This window comes from Doryrhamphus excisus, chromosome 4, assembly GCF_030265055.1.
Source record: "Doryrhamphus excisus isolate RoL2022-K1 chromosome 4, RoL_Dexc_1.0, whole genome shotgun sequence".
In the NCBI taxonomy this organism is placed as follows: Eukaryota; Metazoa; Chordata; class Actinopteri; order Syngnathiformes; family Syngnathidae; genus Doryrhamphus; species Doryrhamphus excisus.
Window position 1 is genome coordinate 11087358 of NC_080469.1, and position 19612 is coordinate 11106969.

Consider the following 19612-nt stretch of genomic DNA (forward strand, 5'->3'; position numbering starts at 1 on the left):
TCTAGAAATGACACTGAAGTATGTTAACATCTTTGGTCACCTCTTGGTCTTAGATGTCGAGGTTTGTTAGTAATGAAAAGGTGGACATGAAGTGAAGCTGTGGTTGAGATCTCAAATTTATCTTCTCACTAGCTTTTATTTGGAGGTTATGCAAAATCCTGTTCCTACTCAGTCTCAGGTGTGTGTCTTTTTGCGTGTGTATTTATAGTGCTGACATATGCTGACAAATTAATCATAATATGACAACTGTTGATATTACAGTATATACAATTGCACTTGACGTTATTCAAAACCCATCGTAAATTTGCAAACTATATCAATTGCAGTGGTTCACACTGGTAGTGTAGCATTGCATGCTTTCATCCATTGGCATGGGTTCGACTCCTGGCCAGTGCCCCGATACCCAGCCAGTGGAGCTTTCCAGTACACCAGTACAGGTCCCAAGCCAGGATAAATGAGAGGCTCACATCAGGAAGGGCATTCACAATGATATTGAATATGATGGAGTTCAACTGTATAATGATTTTCATGAACCTCCTTATGACAATGTTGACAGAAAACAAATGCGGTCAACAACTGGGTTTATGAACGCCGTTTGCAACTGGGAGCTGCTTGCAGATCAGCAGCACATGATCTCATTTGCAAACAGCAGGTGCATCCCTTCGATTTACGATTTGGGATCCATCGCAGCTACTATGACTTCAAAAATGACTCAAGGGATTTCCGAGTTAGAAAAGCCATTCGTCTTTTTTGGCAGATTTGGAAACTCACAGGTTATTCTCACTGAAATTGTCTGTGTGTTTAATGGAAGACTTGTAGTCAGTTTCCAGTTGTACTCATTGCTCAGCTAACATGTGTGTCAGCGCCAGCTTAGAGATACAATAACTTTCCTGGATACATTTATGGATATAAGTTTCTGCTAAAATCCAGTCGTGTGATTTTTCCCAACTTCCTGGAGGGCAAACTCAATCAAACACACACAGTGTACTGTATGTGTAATGGCCACAAGAAAGCCTGCTTTCAGCTTACATTGGACCGGAGTTTATGTGGTGATGTCATCGCTAACACAAACGCTCCCCTCGCTGCCAGGATAGCCTGAAGACGCGTGACCAAAAGTGGGCGATTACAGACACTTTTACTGCTACATCATGTCATGTGGCTCATATGACACACACTTTTTGCTCTCCGAGGATTTGTGGGAAACGTTTCTGGAAAAATGTCATGACAGGAGGAGTGTCTAGTCTGGTTGCATGGTAACAGGGCAAAATATGCCACTGACACTGATATGTGCTTCATTCTTAATGATGAATTAAATACTTCTTTGTTTAATAAGTGCAAAGTTGGAAATGTAAAGTCACAAACCTGGAGAGACTAAGCTTTCCCATCAATTCAGAAATTACTCAAATATGTGTACTCAGTATGGATTTATAGTACTTGGACACCTTCCATTAATATCATTGAGAAAATAGCCCTATGTCCTAAGCTTGTTTTAGCCAAATGCAAATGTTTAGATAAGACACAGACAGTCTAGAAAATAAAATACTGCAACCGTTTGTGGTTGTGGTGGCTAATTTCTGTTGAAACTTTGGCTCTGGGCCCAGGATGGAAAGAGAGAGGTCATTTGTGAATAAGGTGAGCATGTGTGGCTCAGTCAAATGGGTCCCCCTCCATGTGTTCCCAGGCCTGGTCTGAGCGTTAAACAGCTGCTACAGGTGTTCTTGGGTGCAACCGATAATTTTTTTCAATCACCATTTACAATCATTTGTGGGAAACAGTGAGAAAAAGAGAGAGGGTGAAGCTCGTAAGTCTGTATTCACATTGTTGTATACCAATAACATTTTCATTGCCTTGGCCATGATCTCGCGTCACTGTCTGATAGTTGCATATGTCATGGTAGGGTTTTTTTTTCTTCTCACATTTAATGTGTGTTCGCTATAGTTTTTCTGTTCACCAAATTTAGTTCACACCTGTGGTCTATTCATTTATTGCCATAAGAGTAAGACTATAAAAAAAACTAATGATAATGACGATACATAAACTTATGATACTGAATAATTAATTTCAACCAAATTCACAAAAAAGCCCTTTGCCAAGAAAGTGTGTGATGAATTTGGGAAATCCTGTTTTAGAGCAGTAGTTTAAGAAAAAAAAATGGCAACTTTAGTAGGAGAAATTATTTTTGTTTTAACAGCCAACACATGTAATATAAGTCCAAATAAGGAGATATACTATTTGTACATGTAATAACGGCTTACTGTTTCCTACAGGTACTTATAGGCTGCATATATCCAGTTCATATATTCACAATATTTTACACCGCAATCAGCACAAGTCAAGTTAAATGAGAACTTTTGGCCCACATGTATCAATTAGACTCAGTTAAACAAAAATATACCTTTATCTGCTTATCACGGTCATTACCTCTGGTCTTAAAAAGTCAAGTGTGCAATGTACACAATAATCTAATCTACTACTATCTACCTACTAATCTGAATTGATTGATCAATTGATACTCTACTAAAGCATTATCAATGTAAAGAGGTTTAGCTCTTATGAATGTGTGTAAATGTGCAAAATGTTATGGCTTTATAGAAGCTTCACTGTATATTTCTTACAAATATATAGTAATTAATAAATCCTGCTATTTTGTGGTTGAATATGGTCCATTAGTTAAAAAATGCATATTTCAGCAAGTTTTTGCCTAAATCATGTGTCAAACTCAGTGCAATTTCATCCGGCCTGTGCAACTGTTTGGAAAATAGCATTGAGTTGGCCCTCTTCACAGACATTATCAAACAAAGTGTTTGGAGGTGATCTGAGTAAGTAAGGAGGAGGTAGGACACAAACAGAAAGGTTGGCGGTTCAATCGTCCCTCCCACAACCCAGTTCCTAGATTGTGTCCCTGGGCAAGACACTTCACTTAACTTGCCTCAAGTGATGTCCACACTTTTGTTTGAATGTGGATGAATGTGTGGTGGTAATCGGAGAGGACATATGTATGAATTGGCATCCACGTTTCTGTCAGGGCAGCTTTAGGTACAGACTATCACCACCAGTGTGATATCTAATCTAGAATTATCATTATGATAAATGAGGGATTACAGTATACCTTTCCCAAGATTAGAAATTTAATAATCAATATTACATTGTTTTAATTTTTAATTTGAGTTGCTAGCTGTGTTTCATGTTAATTTAAAATACATTTACCACATTTTTCCTTCATTCTTCTATTTGCAGTTGACAAGGTCCTTCAGTCACAAGACCCTCATTCTCCTGCCATACCGGTAATGACTGATCATCCCACTCCATTTGTGGTAGATGGTGAGCCCACCCTGCACAGTGGAAATCCAGACTCGTCGCCTGCCAGTGTAACTGTCGCTCCAGTTGTAAGTTTTATTAATGGCAAACATGAGATCACGCTCAATCCGCTGGGCCCCGAGGACAAAGAAGCCAAAGGTACCCGTATCATGACAAATGTGACAACTTTCGAAGAGAGTCAAGAAATAACTACAGTGTTTGAAAATGAATGGCCCGACCTAACTGTCAATCACGTCACTGAATCAACAGATGGAATCCTCTCAGGCATAAAAACACTGAACCTGGATGAGCCAGACTATGATTTTATTCCAATAGTTGAAACAAAATCTCCTCAAATTTTCCCTGAACATGAAGCTGTAATGACAACCACTGAGGGGATGTGGGATGTGACAATTACTTCTGCTCATATGCTTCCGAGTGTATCAACAGCTGAGCCACACATGACAAATAAAGCAGAGCACACCCAAACAATGATAACAGATAAAGAAACCTCCAATGTCATCACCATCTCTGAACAAACGGAGATTGGCAAGTCAGAGGGGACGCCCACTACTATGGAGAGTGACTCACAAGCGAGTCAAACAATAAAGGTGGAGGGTCGATCCCCATACCCTTCTGCAGCTGAAATTCACACAGACAGACAGACCACAGTGGAGGAAATAAAAAGCACCTATACCCCTCAAGCTCCTGAAGACTCCTCTCAAGATACTCCACAGTCTCTGTACCAATCCTCGACTAATGATGCTAATTGGAAAACAACAACAAGAAATCACTCAGAGAGCTCCACTCAAGATGGAGAGAAAAAGAAGGAAGTCCATACAGATGAGGGATTTGTCTCCAGCACAACAGTTCCCACATTATTAAGGACTTCAGAGTTCCCTGAAGGGACTTCCAAGGCTGAGTTAACACCTGATGGGGATGTTGAATTGTTGTCATCAACCTCTACCACATCTGAGCCTTCAGTGGGTACAGAGACAAGTCAAGTAGGTGAAACAGGTAATCTGACTGATGGGCCATTGATTGATGAACAGGGCTCGGGGGATCAAACTTTAGAAGGTTTGACAATCAGACTACCCTCACATACCTTCTCAGGATTTGTGACATCTTCCTCAGGTTTACGAACTACACAATCAGAACATTCTACTCATCAGAGTAAAGTAGATGCAAGCATGTATACTGAGAGTCCATCTCCTCCATCTCATGAATCCATTACAATCACCACTTCACCTTTATACAGTACAACTGACGTTAACAAAACAACAATAGCATCCCTCACTGAATTTGTCAATAAGTCCTCCCCCCAAAGTGCTTCCCAAACAATTCCACTACAGAGCCAAAAAGTGTACACAAGTGAAGCAACTGCAGTGACATCAACCTCTCCACTCTCTAGCACATTGAAGCATGATGGAAATATTCCAAACGCAACTGTACGAACCACCAGTGACACTAAAGATCATGTTCAACCATCAACGGCAACCCCAGACACAAAGTCCTTCCATCCTTTTGAGCAAGACACAGCAAATCAAACATTTGCTATGACATCAATAGAAAATGCAGTGACCCCGAGCATGGAACAAGTAGTAACAATGGCAAGACAACATGAAACTATTCAAACTGTGGCTACCTCTATGACTGAAAAGGCAGACACAAGCTCTGGAAGTTACATAGTCACATCTCCAGTGTCTAACACAGAGGATCATACAACATTATACAAATGGTCAGAGAAGCCATCAGAGACAGTTACAACCACAGAGATATTTCCAACAGAAGAACCTTCCTTGGAACATGATGCTTCCACAGTTCACACAGTGAATGCAAATGATCTTTTCACATCATCTGACGTCGATGGGTCTGGAGAGGAACTTGGGGAAATGTCCACACAATTTAAACCAAGTACAGTTTTTACTTATAGCACAGCAGCCACAGACAGAATTGATATCTATGCCACTAAAATGACCACAGAAGATTATCCACAGAGGAGTATTTTCTCTACTGTTTCAAAAACAAGGGATACAGTTTCTTCATCCACACTTGAAGAGGAACTCTTGAAGACAGAAGAACCATCAGTCCTGACTCCTGTTTCTGATTATGATGATATGATAAGCAATGAGACAACGATGATCGAATCGGTTCCTCCCGTTAGTGGATCAACCATCAAACCTGGTACACAATCATTTGTCACTACCACAAACACAGAAACCTCCAGAGATAACATTGATGTATCTACCAAAGAATCAAACATTTTACCAGTGTTTAGTACGGAGACACCAGCAGTAACAGCATCACATCAAGATGGAACATATGACATTTCTGCCTCTTCTACATCACCCCTAAATACTGAAAGAACAACTTCAGGAAGTTTGGAAATACAGGTGACTGGTGAAGTATCCATGTTCCCGGGGGGAATCTCTACTTTGCCAACATCTGATGAAAAAAGTTCAGTTGATCAAACCCAGGCAGCGTCTTCTATATTGTCCTTGTTGTTTAGTACCAATACATCTCCAGAGCTGGATGCTGAGAAAACGGAAATGTCCATCACAGAGCCAACAGTTTCATTCACTGAAGATGAAGTGAGCAGTGTGCGTACGATGGATACATCCGTTCCTTCATTAAGTGGATCAACAAGCCAACCGCAACTGGTATCATTCTTCACTACCACATCCACAGAAAGTTCCGGAGACAGCACAGATGAGTTTACTGAAGAGCCACAAAGCAAAACAACCGTTTCTTCAATATTTAGTACAGAAACACCGTTATTGACAACATCATACAAAGATGGCACAAATCCCATTCCAAGAACATCAGTTACTACTGCCACATCCCTTTATACCACTGAGAAACCAAATCCAATGTCTCCCAAAATGCAAACATTCAGTACAAAGACTAATGAAGTAGTATTACCAACCAAGAATCAGGTTCTGAACCCAACCGATCAAGACAGTTCAGGAGGCGAAACCAAGGAAACAATGTCTTCTGTCACTGCTGCTTCTACTCCCTACACCACCGAGGCACTAACAGCAGAGGCCGCATCATCATCAACACCACCAGAGACAAGATCTGCTACTGAGATGCCCACAAGAGTCATTCCATCCTCAGAGGGTTCCTCATTTTTTATCACAGAAAAACCAACAGAGCTGCTGGTCGATGATGTGACAAACTCCTCTACAGTTGTAGATATTGTGGATGAAGGTATGCTCAGTGAGATTATGATGGTCGAATCTGTTCCCTCACTCAGTGGACCAACCATCAAACCTGAAATTGCATCATTTTACACCACATTAGAAACAGAAAGTTCTGGAGACATAATTGATGAGTTTACTGGGGAGTCAAACATCACAAGACCAACTGTTTCTTCAGTGTTTAGTACAGACACACCAGCAGTGACAGCTTCACATAAAGATGGAACAAGTGAAACATCAGAAATGAGAGTTACTGCAACGCCATCCCTGTACAGTAATAACATGAATTCTACTAATGTCCCAGAATATCAATCTGGTTCCGGTCATCAAACTCCAGATGGATCTTCTGTGATCACGGTATCTACTCTCCACAGCACTGAGGCACCAAAAGCAGAATTTCCAAATGTATCATCTGCATCTGTCATTGGCTCAAGCATGACACCTGACACTAAATCATTATCAGTCAGTACGATGTTCTCCGAAAGTTCTGGAGATGAGCTCACTGGAGAGTCATTCATTTCAGCAACAACTTATTCTTCAGTGTTTAACACTGACACCGCAACAATGACAACATCACATGAAATGCCAACAGAGGTCCTTGCACACACAAATCAGACTGGCGACTCATTAGAAACACCTGGAAACAGTTCAGCTTTCCCAGACACAGAGGGACAACATTCAGGAGAACAAATGACTCCAACAGCTTCCTCAATTTTAAGAACAGTAAAAACAACGGAACTTCCCCTTCAGGATAAAGAGAAAGGTTCATCCTTATACAACACTGGTTTCCCACAAGACATGTTGCATCAAACAACAGAAAACAACATATCATCAGTTACACAAGAACCTTCAGTTTTCATGAGCTCTGATGTGACAACACCAATATCAGCATCTCCAACTGCTTCTCCTACTGTATCATCTGCTATTTCAGATATTGAGGATGAAGTTATAACCAGTGGTATGATGGCTGAGCTCCCATCTTCCTCCAGGGGGCCAACTATGAGGCCTGGAGTCCCATCATTCTTTAGTACCACAGATGCAGAAAGTTCTGGAGATGGCAATGGTGAATTTAGTAATGAGTCAAAAATCATAACTCCTTCTGTTTCTTCATTGTTTAGTACAAAGACCCCAGCACTGACAGCCTCCCGGATTGATGTAACAAAAAACAATTTAAAGACACCCCTTACTACTTTGTCATCCCTCTACAGTACTGACTCAAATCAAGTGTTTACTGAAATGCAAGCAACTTTAATTCCAGCTAAGACTGAGGAAACATCAGTTGTGATTTCAGTAGATGAAGGTGGTTCAAGTGAACAGACCCAAGACACATTAATTCAGTCATCTCAAAGTGTTACGTCTACTCTCTCCACCATTGGAGCACCAACAACAGGATATCATGTGAGATTATCAACTGCTCCAGAGACTAAAGTTGGGAACACTGAGTTAATCCCATCCCACACTGGATCAAATGTTTCATCTGAAACAGAATCATTGTCATTTGTCAGTACGACTCCCACAGAAGGTTCGGGAGACATCACTGTTAATCCAATGACTGATATGCCCATGGATGTCACTGCATCTCAAGCAGTTTCCCTCACAATGCACAAAGGAACAGATACCGACAACAACAAGACACAAACAACAACACAAGTGCCTCTCGAGGAAAACAAGACAACAGGTTCATCTTTATTATACAGAATCGAGTCAACAGAAACATTGTCGAAAAAGACCACAGAAAGCCTTGAAACAAAATTCCCATCTGTTACTGCAGATCCTTCAGTTTCTCAACACTCACTATTTACATCTCCAAAGGTTTCTCCTTCCTTGCCATTTACCAATTCAGACAGTGATGATGGTATTATGGGCAGTGAAAATATGAGGGTCGAGTCAGCCCCTTCTTACGATGGAGTAACCCTCATACCTGGAACGGCAACATTCTTTACAACCACAGAGACAGAAAGTTCTGGAGATATCATTGACCATAGTACTACAGAGCCAAACATCAAAACAACCAAAACTTCAGCTGTGACAACATCACATAAAGATGAACATAAAGATGTAACAATTTATACTTCAAAATCGTCAGCGACTGCTACTGCCATGCAAACATCATTAAGTACAGCTAAGACCGAGAAAGCGATGTTGACAACAGGGGCAACTTCTATTCAGACCCCAGCAGATCAAGACGATTCAAGTGACCAAATCCCAGACATCTTCATTCAGACATCTTCTGTCATTACTGCTACTCCCTCTTTCACTGAAGAGCAAACATCAGGACTTCCTATTGTCCCATCAAGTGTCACAACAATTGAGATTACAAATGTGAGAACTGAGTCGATTCCATCTGTCATTGGGTCAAGTATAACACCTGCAGAAGAATCATTATCATTTGCGAGTGTCACTTTTACGGAAAGTTCTGGAGACACAGTTGATCTCACTGGAGAGTCATTCATTTTAGCCACTACTTCCTCTTCTGACATCCCAGCTGTGACATATCAGGAAATACCTCCTAAGCAAACAAGTCAGACCAATGACTGGTCAGTCACACCAGAAACGGCCTTGTTTAGCACAGTGAATGGAACAAAACTGCCACTTGATGAAAAGGACACTGTTGCCTCAGGATACTCCCAATACAACACTGAATCAATGCCACATGAAACAACAAGCCATGAAATAAAAATGGCATCAGTTACAGAAAACCAGTCTGTGGCATCTGTCCCAATGAGCACAACAATGTCTCCATCTACTACATACTCCACTCCTTCAGACATGGATGGGATTCTGAGCAGTGACACTACAATGGCTGAGTCTGTTCCTTCCATCAGTTTATCAACCATCCAACCTGGAATTTCATCAGTTTTAAATAGCATAGACACAGATGGTTCTGGAGATGGTACTGGCTTCAGTGGAGAACCAACAACTACTTATTCAGTGTTTCCTACAGAGACACTGGAAATAACAGCATCATATGAAGATGAAACAAACACTTCAGGTGCCGCAGTTTCATCTCCCGAAAGTACTGAGGCATCAACAAAAGAACCCCCTGCTGTATTTTCTACTGTACCAGTAATTGAGGTTAGCACAGAGTCACTTTTATCTTTCACTGGATCAGTTATGACACCAGATACAGATTCATTAGTCAGCACGAATGAAGGTTCCGGAGCGCTCTTTGATGTTACTGAAGAGTCATCCATTTCAGCCACAACTTACTCTTCAGTCTTTATCACTGACATCCCGGCAGTGACAGCAGCACCACCATCAGCACAGGGGACAATTCCAACATTCCCAGAAATGGAAGAAGAGAGCTCAGGTGAAGAAAAAACACCACCATCCTCATTGTTCAGCACAGAAAAACCAACAGAACAACCACTTGAAGAAAACAAAATTGTTCCCAAAGGTTCAGACTTGTACAGCACTGACTCCCCAGAGGGAACGTCAACAACAGAAAGCCACAAAACTAAGTTTTCATCAGTCACTCCTATCACCACGACAGACACATACAGTTCAGGAGATATTAGTGATGAGTTTACTGTGGAGCCAAATCTCGTCAGACCTACTGTTTCTTCATTGTTTAGTACAAAGACACCAGCGGTAACAGCAGCATATGGTAGTGGAACTAGTGACTTTTCAAAGACATTTGTTACAGCTGCATCATCTCTGTATAGTACAGAGAAACCAACTACAGTTGCATCTACTCTTTCAGAATATGAGGGCATTGATGAAAACATTAGTAGTGACACCATAATGGTTGAGTCTGTTCCTTCCCACAGTGGATCAACTATCAAACCTGGAATGCCACCATACTTTACTATTCCAGACACTGAGAGTTCTGGAGACAGTACAGATGAATTCTTGAAGCAGGCAACAGTCACAACTCTTGCATCAATGTTCAGTACTGAGATACCAGCATCGACAGCTTCACAGGATAATGAAACGAGTGCTGTTTCCAAAACACCAATAAGTGTGTCATCCATCTACAGTACCGATGAACCCAATTCAGTCTCTTCTGAAATACCAAAGTCTGTGACTTCAGCTCAGATAAATGGACTAATGTACACAAGTGGGACAAGCCTTTTCCCAACCTCAAGTGATCATGAAGGGTCGGGTGATGAAACCCCAGATCCTTTTGAACAAACATCTTCCCCATCAACGTCTGTGATCCCCATCACTGAGACAGCTGAAGTTGTAGAAAGTGACCAAGCAACCAAACCCATGATGTCTTTATACTCAAACGAACCAACTGCCACTGCTATTTCTTTGGAAAAAAGTTCTACTACAGAATCTTTACTTACAACACCTGTTTTGTCATTCCCTCTTTCGGAAATTGAGAGTGACATTAGTAGCCAGACCCACACTGTGGAATCCATTCCTTCTCTCAGTGGAACAACCATTGAATCTGAAATCATTCAAGATATTGACAGCTCTGGTGACCATACTTTGGACTATTCTAAATTCCAATCACGTGAAACAACCGCTGTCTCATTCATGTCCAGCACACCTGAACCAGTAACTGTAGTGTCTATCCCACACAGCACAGAAAAACCAACGTCAATGTCAACTGAAACAGAAGAAAACGTTAACACAAGTAATAAAGAAAAAACAATAACTGCATTTGAATCAACTACAGAGGCCAAGATAATCTCAGATGTTTCGATCAAGGAGAATGTTGTCATGATAAGCTCTGCTACTTCACTCAGCCCTGAGAAACAACCACCAGAGTCAAGGATGCACACCTCTGATCATATGGAAGGCTCTACTGAAGCAACTCGTAGGTCTTATGTGTCCAGCATGTCTGCATTGCAAGGAACCACTGCTGCAACACTTCTACAGTCAACAGTCACACAAGCTCAAAAACTACAGAGCACTGCAAAATCTTCAGTTATTCCAATCATAAATGAATTTGATGCAAATTCTGCAGTTATTCTGACAGAACATGACAATTTAAATAAACAAACAACTGAAATGTTAACAGAGGCATCATCTAGCTTGCCTTTTTTGCCAACGACAGACAGTATAATGGAACACAGTGGCCACTTTGCTATTGTGATTGGAACCTCACAGGAAACAGCCACAAAGTCTCCAATCTCCCTTAAGCCTTCCATTCAAATCATTGATGACACGGAGCGTATTGATGAAAACTCAGATTTTACCAAAGCCACTGGACAAACATCGACAACCATCTCTTCGTTGTTTAATACAGCAAAACCAGCGCTATCAACAACATTCCATGCAACAAGTGGACGTGACAGCTCAGAATCTACAGAGTCTTCTCAAGATATCACTGATAGCCCACTTTTACTTTCTACACAAGGAGAAGAAAAACCCACAGTAACTCCTGAAACATCATCTGTGACCATCTCCACTGCAATCACAGATGAACCTCCATCTCGCCCTACTGTTAATATTGCATCAACATCTGTATACAGCAGAATGAAAGATGCAGTTACAGGTTCCAACACAGATGTTACCAATGTTGACGAGGGCTCTGGAGTGCCACACTTTACTTTTGCCAGCACTGAGCACCCAGCAGTTTCAAAACACAGCATCAAAACGGACAGTGATTCACTAGAATCTGTTCCTCCCACAAGAACATCAAGCACAGTTTTCGTCCCAGACTCAATATTCACAGATGAAGGTTCAGGTCATTTACCTAGTGCTCAGGTTACAACCATGATCAGCACAGAGGAACCCAAATCATCAATTTCCTCTGCTGAGGTTAATACTGAAAAGATACCAAGCCAATTTCCTACAGGATCTGTAATGTTTACAACAACACCATCACCTGAAACCCAAACAAATACCGTTTTAAAACCTCAAGTCACCTTAGTGTCTTCTCTGTTCAGTACTGAGAAACCAACATCGATGCCCTCATTTGAAAGTAAAAACACACCACCGGTATCTTCTGCAACAGAAGAAAGTCAGAGTTCTGGTAGCTCAGAAGATGCCATATCTGCTGGCACAATTGCAACCCCCCTAGAAAAACCAAAGGAAGAATTATCTGTTGAGAAAACAACCTTGGCAAGACCCACCTTCAGGCCATCAATCACATATGCACAGGCTGAAGAAGAAAGTTCAGGTGATTCCCGTATATTTGAAGGAACTCATCTCACGGTAACCCCCAGCTTCACTGTGTTCACCACAAAAGAAACCTTTACTTATGATGATATGGAGTTTTCTGGGCTTTCACCTGAGGACGACTTAGAGACAAGTTCAGATGGTTCAGGAGACAATATACCCATTGATACAACAGATGAGACGGAAACTGACACGAGTGCATCTGATTTGTTAACACAACCAAGCAAACAGCCCACTGAGGAATTTGTGTCATCGACCAAATCTCCAAGTACCACAAGTGATGAGATTTACTTTACTGACCAAGGAAGTGGTGTCTTCACTGATGATTCCACTACAGATGAAGAGAGTTCTGGTAATGACGATTTTGGCATGTCAACAACATCTCTGCCAATAGCAACATCCTCAGTGATTGACACGACTGTAACGTCCACAGATCAAATCACTCTTTCACCCAGTGCTGTTACTGAGCACAGTTCCGATGAGTACACTGACACTGAACCTGAAAGCAATGCACCTTCTTCCTTGTACAGCACCGTGAGTGCAACAGTGTTTTCACCTGAGACGCAAACAAGATCGGAGAACAAGGAAGAGGATGGCTCAGGTGAACATTCCAAAAATGTGCTCACAGATGCTTGGAGTACTCTGTCCTCAAAGACAGTATCTCATGAAATTACATCTCCTGAAAATGAAACAATTACAGTACCTTCTGAGACCCCGTTAACAGCAACTCCTGGGACTGCAGCATCTTCTCTCTTTAGCACAGTGAAGCCAAATTTAACATCACATGTGGTGTCTTCTGCCCAATCAGTTGTTACATCGGAAACTGAAGAATCATCGTTATATTTCACATCGGTAGAAAAGGAGAGTTCTGGTGACCAAACCACAAAGAATTTCACTGTCAATCCATTTGTAATGCCTGTGACAGGAGAGACAACGGGTGAAATCATTTATTCGGCTACTTCAACCACGGATGAGATTTCCTCTCGAGAGATGGAATTTACTCCCAACACCCCTGAGATGACACATGCTCCCATTTCTAGCACTAGTTCTGATGTAATAACTGTGGCCGAGGATGCAACACAATCAGTCTTGACAACTCCCCTCCCCCATTCCATTGATGCTGATAGTGCAAGAAGCCTCACCACAATGATCCCTAGCACTGAACACCATGACTTCACAAATTTGCCAACCCCAAGTCCTTCAGTTGTATATCACAGCATTACAGACCAACGGGTTGATATCGTTACTCCTAGCAGCCATGCCAAGACTGACCTAAAAGAACAAACACCTACCATGGTCCTGCATCTGTCAAAATCGTCAACCAGCCAGCCAATTATTTTTACCGAAGATGCAAAAGATGAAGACAAACTGTTTGCTTCAGTTACACAAAGTACACAAGAAGGAAGTTCTTCTCCAGAGCTCATCACCAGCACAGATATCATTATTGATGCAGATACCATTTCCATTGTCGCCTCTTCGCCATTTAACCCAACTATCCAGACAGAAGAGGCTGGTGGCATCACTGCAATTACAATGACACAATACTTGCAGATGACAGAAGAACCAGAGGGTTCAGGAAGAGATGCCTTCGACTTTGTCACTCCTACACATGTAACTTTACGTGCATCAGCTGCCTCGGACACTTCTGAATATTCCCCATCCATGACAGATACTACAGAAACAGCCACCAAACACACTGAAACATCATTATCTCAAACCAGCATGACACCACATTCAGATCCCAAGCAGGTGGCTGATGACAACTTAACCTCACCGACAGCCATTGCAATGACAAGTTCTGATGTGAGTTCATTGTCACAAGTCTCTGGATTCTCAGTCACTGCTGTACCACACACATCAGTGTCTACTGAGCCTGCTTCAATAAAACCAACCAGTCAAGCACCTCAGGAAGAGTCATCAAGTATGTATGATTCAGATGAAGGCTCTGCAGTTGAACATCTGATTAGTTCTGAAACAACAGCATCAACATCTTCTGGATGGACATGGACAGCATCACCAGCTGTGTCATTGTTGAGCACGTATAACCCTGAAACTATTGGTGAAACCGCCACAGATGAAAGTGTAAAAACTGATTTATCATATCCCGTTAGTACAGTGGCACCAACAGCCACTATTGTACAAGATGTTACTGACATCTCGGTTAAGGAAAGATTGACTATTTCAACTGTGAAGCCTCAAACAATATCATTTGCAGATTCTTCACATGAGCTTGAGAGCATGGAAACGGAAATAGCAACCGAGAAGCCATCTGTCACTTCATTCACTGATATTACTGAAACACAACCACATGACCGCACCTTTTTTTCAGAACCTTCACATACAGCTACTGCTGCTTATAGCAGAGATAACACCTACCAGAGGTTCTCCACAACACTGGTATATCCTTTCAACGTGGAGGGCTCTGCTGATCAGATCTCAGATAAAACAACAGCTTCCACGACCAAAGTAACATTTGAGAGTGAAAACAATGTGGCCAGTACAGAATATACTCTGTTCAGCACACAGAATCTCAAGGATGAAACTACAAAGTTGGAGGAGATAACATTATCAGCAGCAGTTTCACTTCCCTCTGATGGAAGAGTGTTGTTCCCATCACAGAATGACAGCACAATAGACTTTGTCACTTCCTCATTTTCAGAGGACTCTACATCAACAGGACCTTCTGTAGAAAGCACCTCTATTATCCAATTTGTTACCACTTTACTGAATACTACGCCATCCGAGATTGACTTGCACCAGGCCAGGTCTGAGATTACATTCACTCGTCATCCCAGTGTTGCTGAGACTAGTGTTGTCGACAGAACAAGCCCAATGTTGCCCGTTGAGGGGTCAAGTCAATATTATGAACCTAGTGGTGTGCCTCCACAGACTGGAGAAGAAGATAAAAATGCTGAAGCATCAAGTCATGGACCTTCAGTTACTGATGTTTCAAATACCTCATCTCATTCACATGAAATGGAGGATACCAAAGCAACAATCCCTCCTGAGGTTGAATCAACAACAGTAGCTCCAGAAACTGTTCAATCTGCAAAATCAGAAGATGAAACTTTTGAGACTGATTCATCTATGAATGTTCCATTGGAAACATCTCCCGAAAGTCCAACCAAACAAAGCCTCCAGGAAACAACTGAATCATTCTCCGCACAACCTGAGATTACTCACTCAACAACATTGTCATCACTGCCAAGTACTTTGACTCCAAATGTGGCTGCCATTTTAAATGTTAGTCAACAGTTTGGTTCTGGGGAGACTGTGACTCCAACTAGTGAAACGGATACATTTGATGAAAGTTCAAGCTCTTCAGAAAGTGGGGAGATGTCTGCATCAACAGAGATAAGTCTTCTCTCATCAAAGGAAGAAGACGGTTCAGCGGTCACAATAACAAGCGTCTTTGATGCAGACCCAGCTAGTCCAACTATGTCATTCGGCACATCAACACAGTCACTGTCATCATATGAGGAAACATCTGACCAGCTGTCTACCGAGACACCCATGACAGAGACGTTTTCAACGCAGTCCCATGATGTGACAAGCACTGTTGTGGCGCAAGGCTTTATGGAGTCAGGATCGACAGATATCGATAGTGAGACACAATACATGGACATAACAAGCACACAGTACCCTGGTCTGACAGTGTCTATGGACCCTAAAAAAGTGGCAACAACGGTACCTGTAGAACATACCTCAGGTGAAAACATCCTTTCTGAAACTAGTGAAACCTCCATGACAGAGACATATACTGTTGAGACAAGTACTGTTGAGTTCCCTAAGACACCAAATTCTTTTGACTCTGGTTTGACAGATGTTGACAATGAGGAGACACAATACACTGACATAACAAGCACACAGGACCCAATTGGTTTGACAAGTTCTAGAGAAACATCTACAGACCATAATGCAGTGGCTACAAGAATGCCTGAAGAACATATTTCAGATTATTCTCTTCTTCCCGGATCAGTGCCATCACAGGAAAGTATTTCAGTACAATTTGTCACAACCTTTTCTCCACAACAAAACCCTACACCGCCCCAGGAATCATTAGAGCAAGCACGTTCAGAGGTTGCACTGACCCATCGCCCTCACACAGATATCTTCTCTGAGGACGTATCAACAACCAGTCCTATGTTTACAAGTCAGTTCAGCGAATCAAGGACCATCAGTGCTGCTTCGATTTCAGCTCTTGAGCCTGGGTCAGCCTCTGTAGAAAAGGCTACAATTGAACCTACCGATGAAGAAATTTCAAGTGGTGAAAAGACCGAAACAGAAATGACAACACAGTCTCCAGGTGACAACATTTATGAAAGTATAAGTGAGGAGACCCCAGACTATGATGTATCAAATCCCAACATAGTGGAGAGCATTCCACATGACAATGACCGGACGAAACCAACCGAAGTACCAGTGCACACTACTAGTCAAGCTGCTAAGCCTTTTGACTCAGTAAGCAGTACCAAAAGTACTGCAAGCTCTGCAGAAGCTGAGAGTCTGTCTACATATTTAATGACCACAACAAAGCCAAAATCTGATGAAATCCAGACGGTCTTCAAGATAGATGCTACTACCACATCTTCAAAGGTGGAGTCTGCTGAAGTTCATCGCACTTCTGTGGAAGAGAAAGTTACAGAACTAACAGAAAGACCTTCGGGGCCGCTGAAAGACCATAAAGAATTCACAGTGACACCAGCTAAACATCAAAGCCAGAACACAGTGACACCAACTCAGCCATCATTCTCTGGTAATGATGACAAACCGGACACTGACGTAACTACACGGTCATCTCTGCCTGGAGGAGAATCACCAATCAAAGGGGAGGATGCAACTTTGCCTCTTGATACGGATCTTGATCACACCATTTTGGGTGTGGCTGTTGAAATTCCAGGTTTGTTACTATCAATAGCCAATAGTCACGCTTTTGTTTATTTTTCAACTCATTTATTTTGTTTATCCTTTGTGTACAGAAATGAACTCTTGTACTGAAAACATGTGTCTGAATGGAGGATCCTGTTACATGAGTGGCAGCATTCCTACATGTAGCTGTGCACCTGGTTATGGCGGTGATCATTGTGATACGGGTAGGATATATTCTTAGAAAATGTTCTACAAACATATTTCTACTTTTAAAAAGCTTGCAAATAACTATGTCTCTTTTTTAACAGACATTGATGAATGCCAGTCCAGCCCTTGCCGCAATGGTGGATCGTGCATTGATGGAGTGGCTTGCTTCACATGTGTTTGTTTACCAAGCTACTCTGGGCTGTTTTGTGAGGAGGGTAAGTCTCCCTACCAAGAATAAATTATTTTTGTGTGATGGGGCAGGATACACAATTCAACAGTTTTTTATTCCACATATCACTTCTGTGAGGGCCAATTAAAAAACCCATCTTTCATATTATTATCAGTTCCTCTTCACAGTACACTGTACATATCTTATAGTTTTTTGCCATATAGTCTTGTCCTTTCCATGAGAAAATACCCATTCACCAAATACAAATTCCTTTTTTACTCATAATTTGTCCTGAGTATGAATCATTTTAAGCTTCATTGTACAAACATAAACTACATATTGCTGACATTCAATGGAAGAATGCTGTTTTTCTTTTTATTCTGAATCCGGGGTATTTTTTTTAGGGTGTAGGCACTTTTGGCCTGTTTCTATTCTACGCCCTTCATTTTGCAAAAGATCACTCATCAGTGAATTAAACTCAGACTGTGTACTCTATGCAGCTGCTGTTTTAGAAATGCTTGGTTAAACTGCAACCCAGAGAGATGTCTGCCTTTGTTTTCCCCTCTTACTTTACTGAAACAAACTCACAGACTGCAGTTGTTAATGTTCAATGTCCAATTTCTGGTCAAATCACCTTTTGGCCTCACCTTTTCTTACCAGCTGGTCCTCTTCAGCAATTACAAACTAGCTCAGTGCATCGTGAGTACTAACCACAGAAAACAGTGAGCTTCAAGGCTTAAAATGCAGAATTGTTAACAATGGATGCAGTAGAGAAGATATTTATGGATGCTACTCTAATATTTATGTGTTCCTAAATCCCGATTGCTTTCTTTCCTTGCAGACACAGAGACGTGTGAATATGGCTGGCACAAGTTTCATGGCCAGTGCTACAAGTATTTTCCCAGCAGAAGAAACTGGGACACAGCAGAGCGAGAATGTCGCATGCATGGGGCTCACCTGACCAGCATCCTTTCTCATGAGGAGCAACAGTTTGTTAACCGTAAGATTACTTTATTGTCGGTCCGAAAACACCACTGCTTTTTTTGCTTCTTCATTTTTTGTACTTTAGCAGTCCTAATATGGGCGACAAATCTAATCTGTTTTCTATTCTGGTTGGTAGGTCTTGGACAGGACTACCAGTGGATTGGCCTGAATGATAAGATGTTTGATAGTGACTTCCGATGGACTGATGGCAGCCCTACGGTAAGATAGGGCACACCATCTTTTTTCTCCCCTTCAACAAACATGGCAAAGCAACAGTCTAAATATTTGGACGTGGTGTCAATGACAGATGTTCTCATGGAGAGAGGAACACCCTTTATTGCAGCATTGTGGAAGATGTTTCCAGTGTGGGGCCCAACTACAGTATATATGAAGATGGCACTGGGAGAGTGTATATAGCAGAAGTGGAAACCTGTTAGCATTGTGGATCCGTCACTAAACAGAAAGTGACTAATTGCCATGTGCATCCGTGTTGTACAGAATGATGTCCTCACTTCAAAGATGATTTCACAGATAGGAGATGCACATAGGCCACCTATTGAGAGCCTTTCTCAGTTGACGGGTGATGAGGGTGTGAGTGACACTTTTGGGGAAGCGATGGGGGGGTCAGGCAGTCGTAGACAGGTATACTATAGTATAGTAGTCCCCCCACCGCCTTTCCTAAAACAGGCAGCCACTCGCTACTGGCTGGGCCCACCAGGCAGGAAGACAACACAGATGGACAACACCTGTGTCTGCCTGCAGAAAGATGGACTCAGCAATCTGGGGGGTCCAGGGGTGGGTGGTCACCCTC

The 19612-nt window shown here is 41.9% G+C and overlaps 1 protein-coding gene across 1 annotated transcript in view; it reads left to right on the forward strand.

Annotated features, from left to right (window-relative positions):
• The window catches only part of LOC131128430 (versican core protein-like), a 34558-nt gene that overhangs the window by 11777 nt on the left and 3169 nt on the right, over positions 1-19612 (forward strand). The window contains exons 8-12 of the mRNA XM_058071283.1: positions 3238-17472; positions 17552-17665; positions 17750-17863; positions 18659-18817; positions 18938-19020. Of these exons, the coding sequence (XP_057927266.1) occupies positions 3238-17472; positions 17552-17665; positions 17750-17863; positions 18659-18817; positions 18938-19020 (14705 nt within the window). The remainder of the gene's footprint in view (positions 1-3237; positions 17473-17551; positions 17666-17749; positions 17864-18658; positions 18818-18937; positions 19021-19612) is intronic.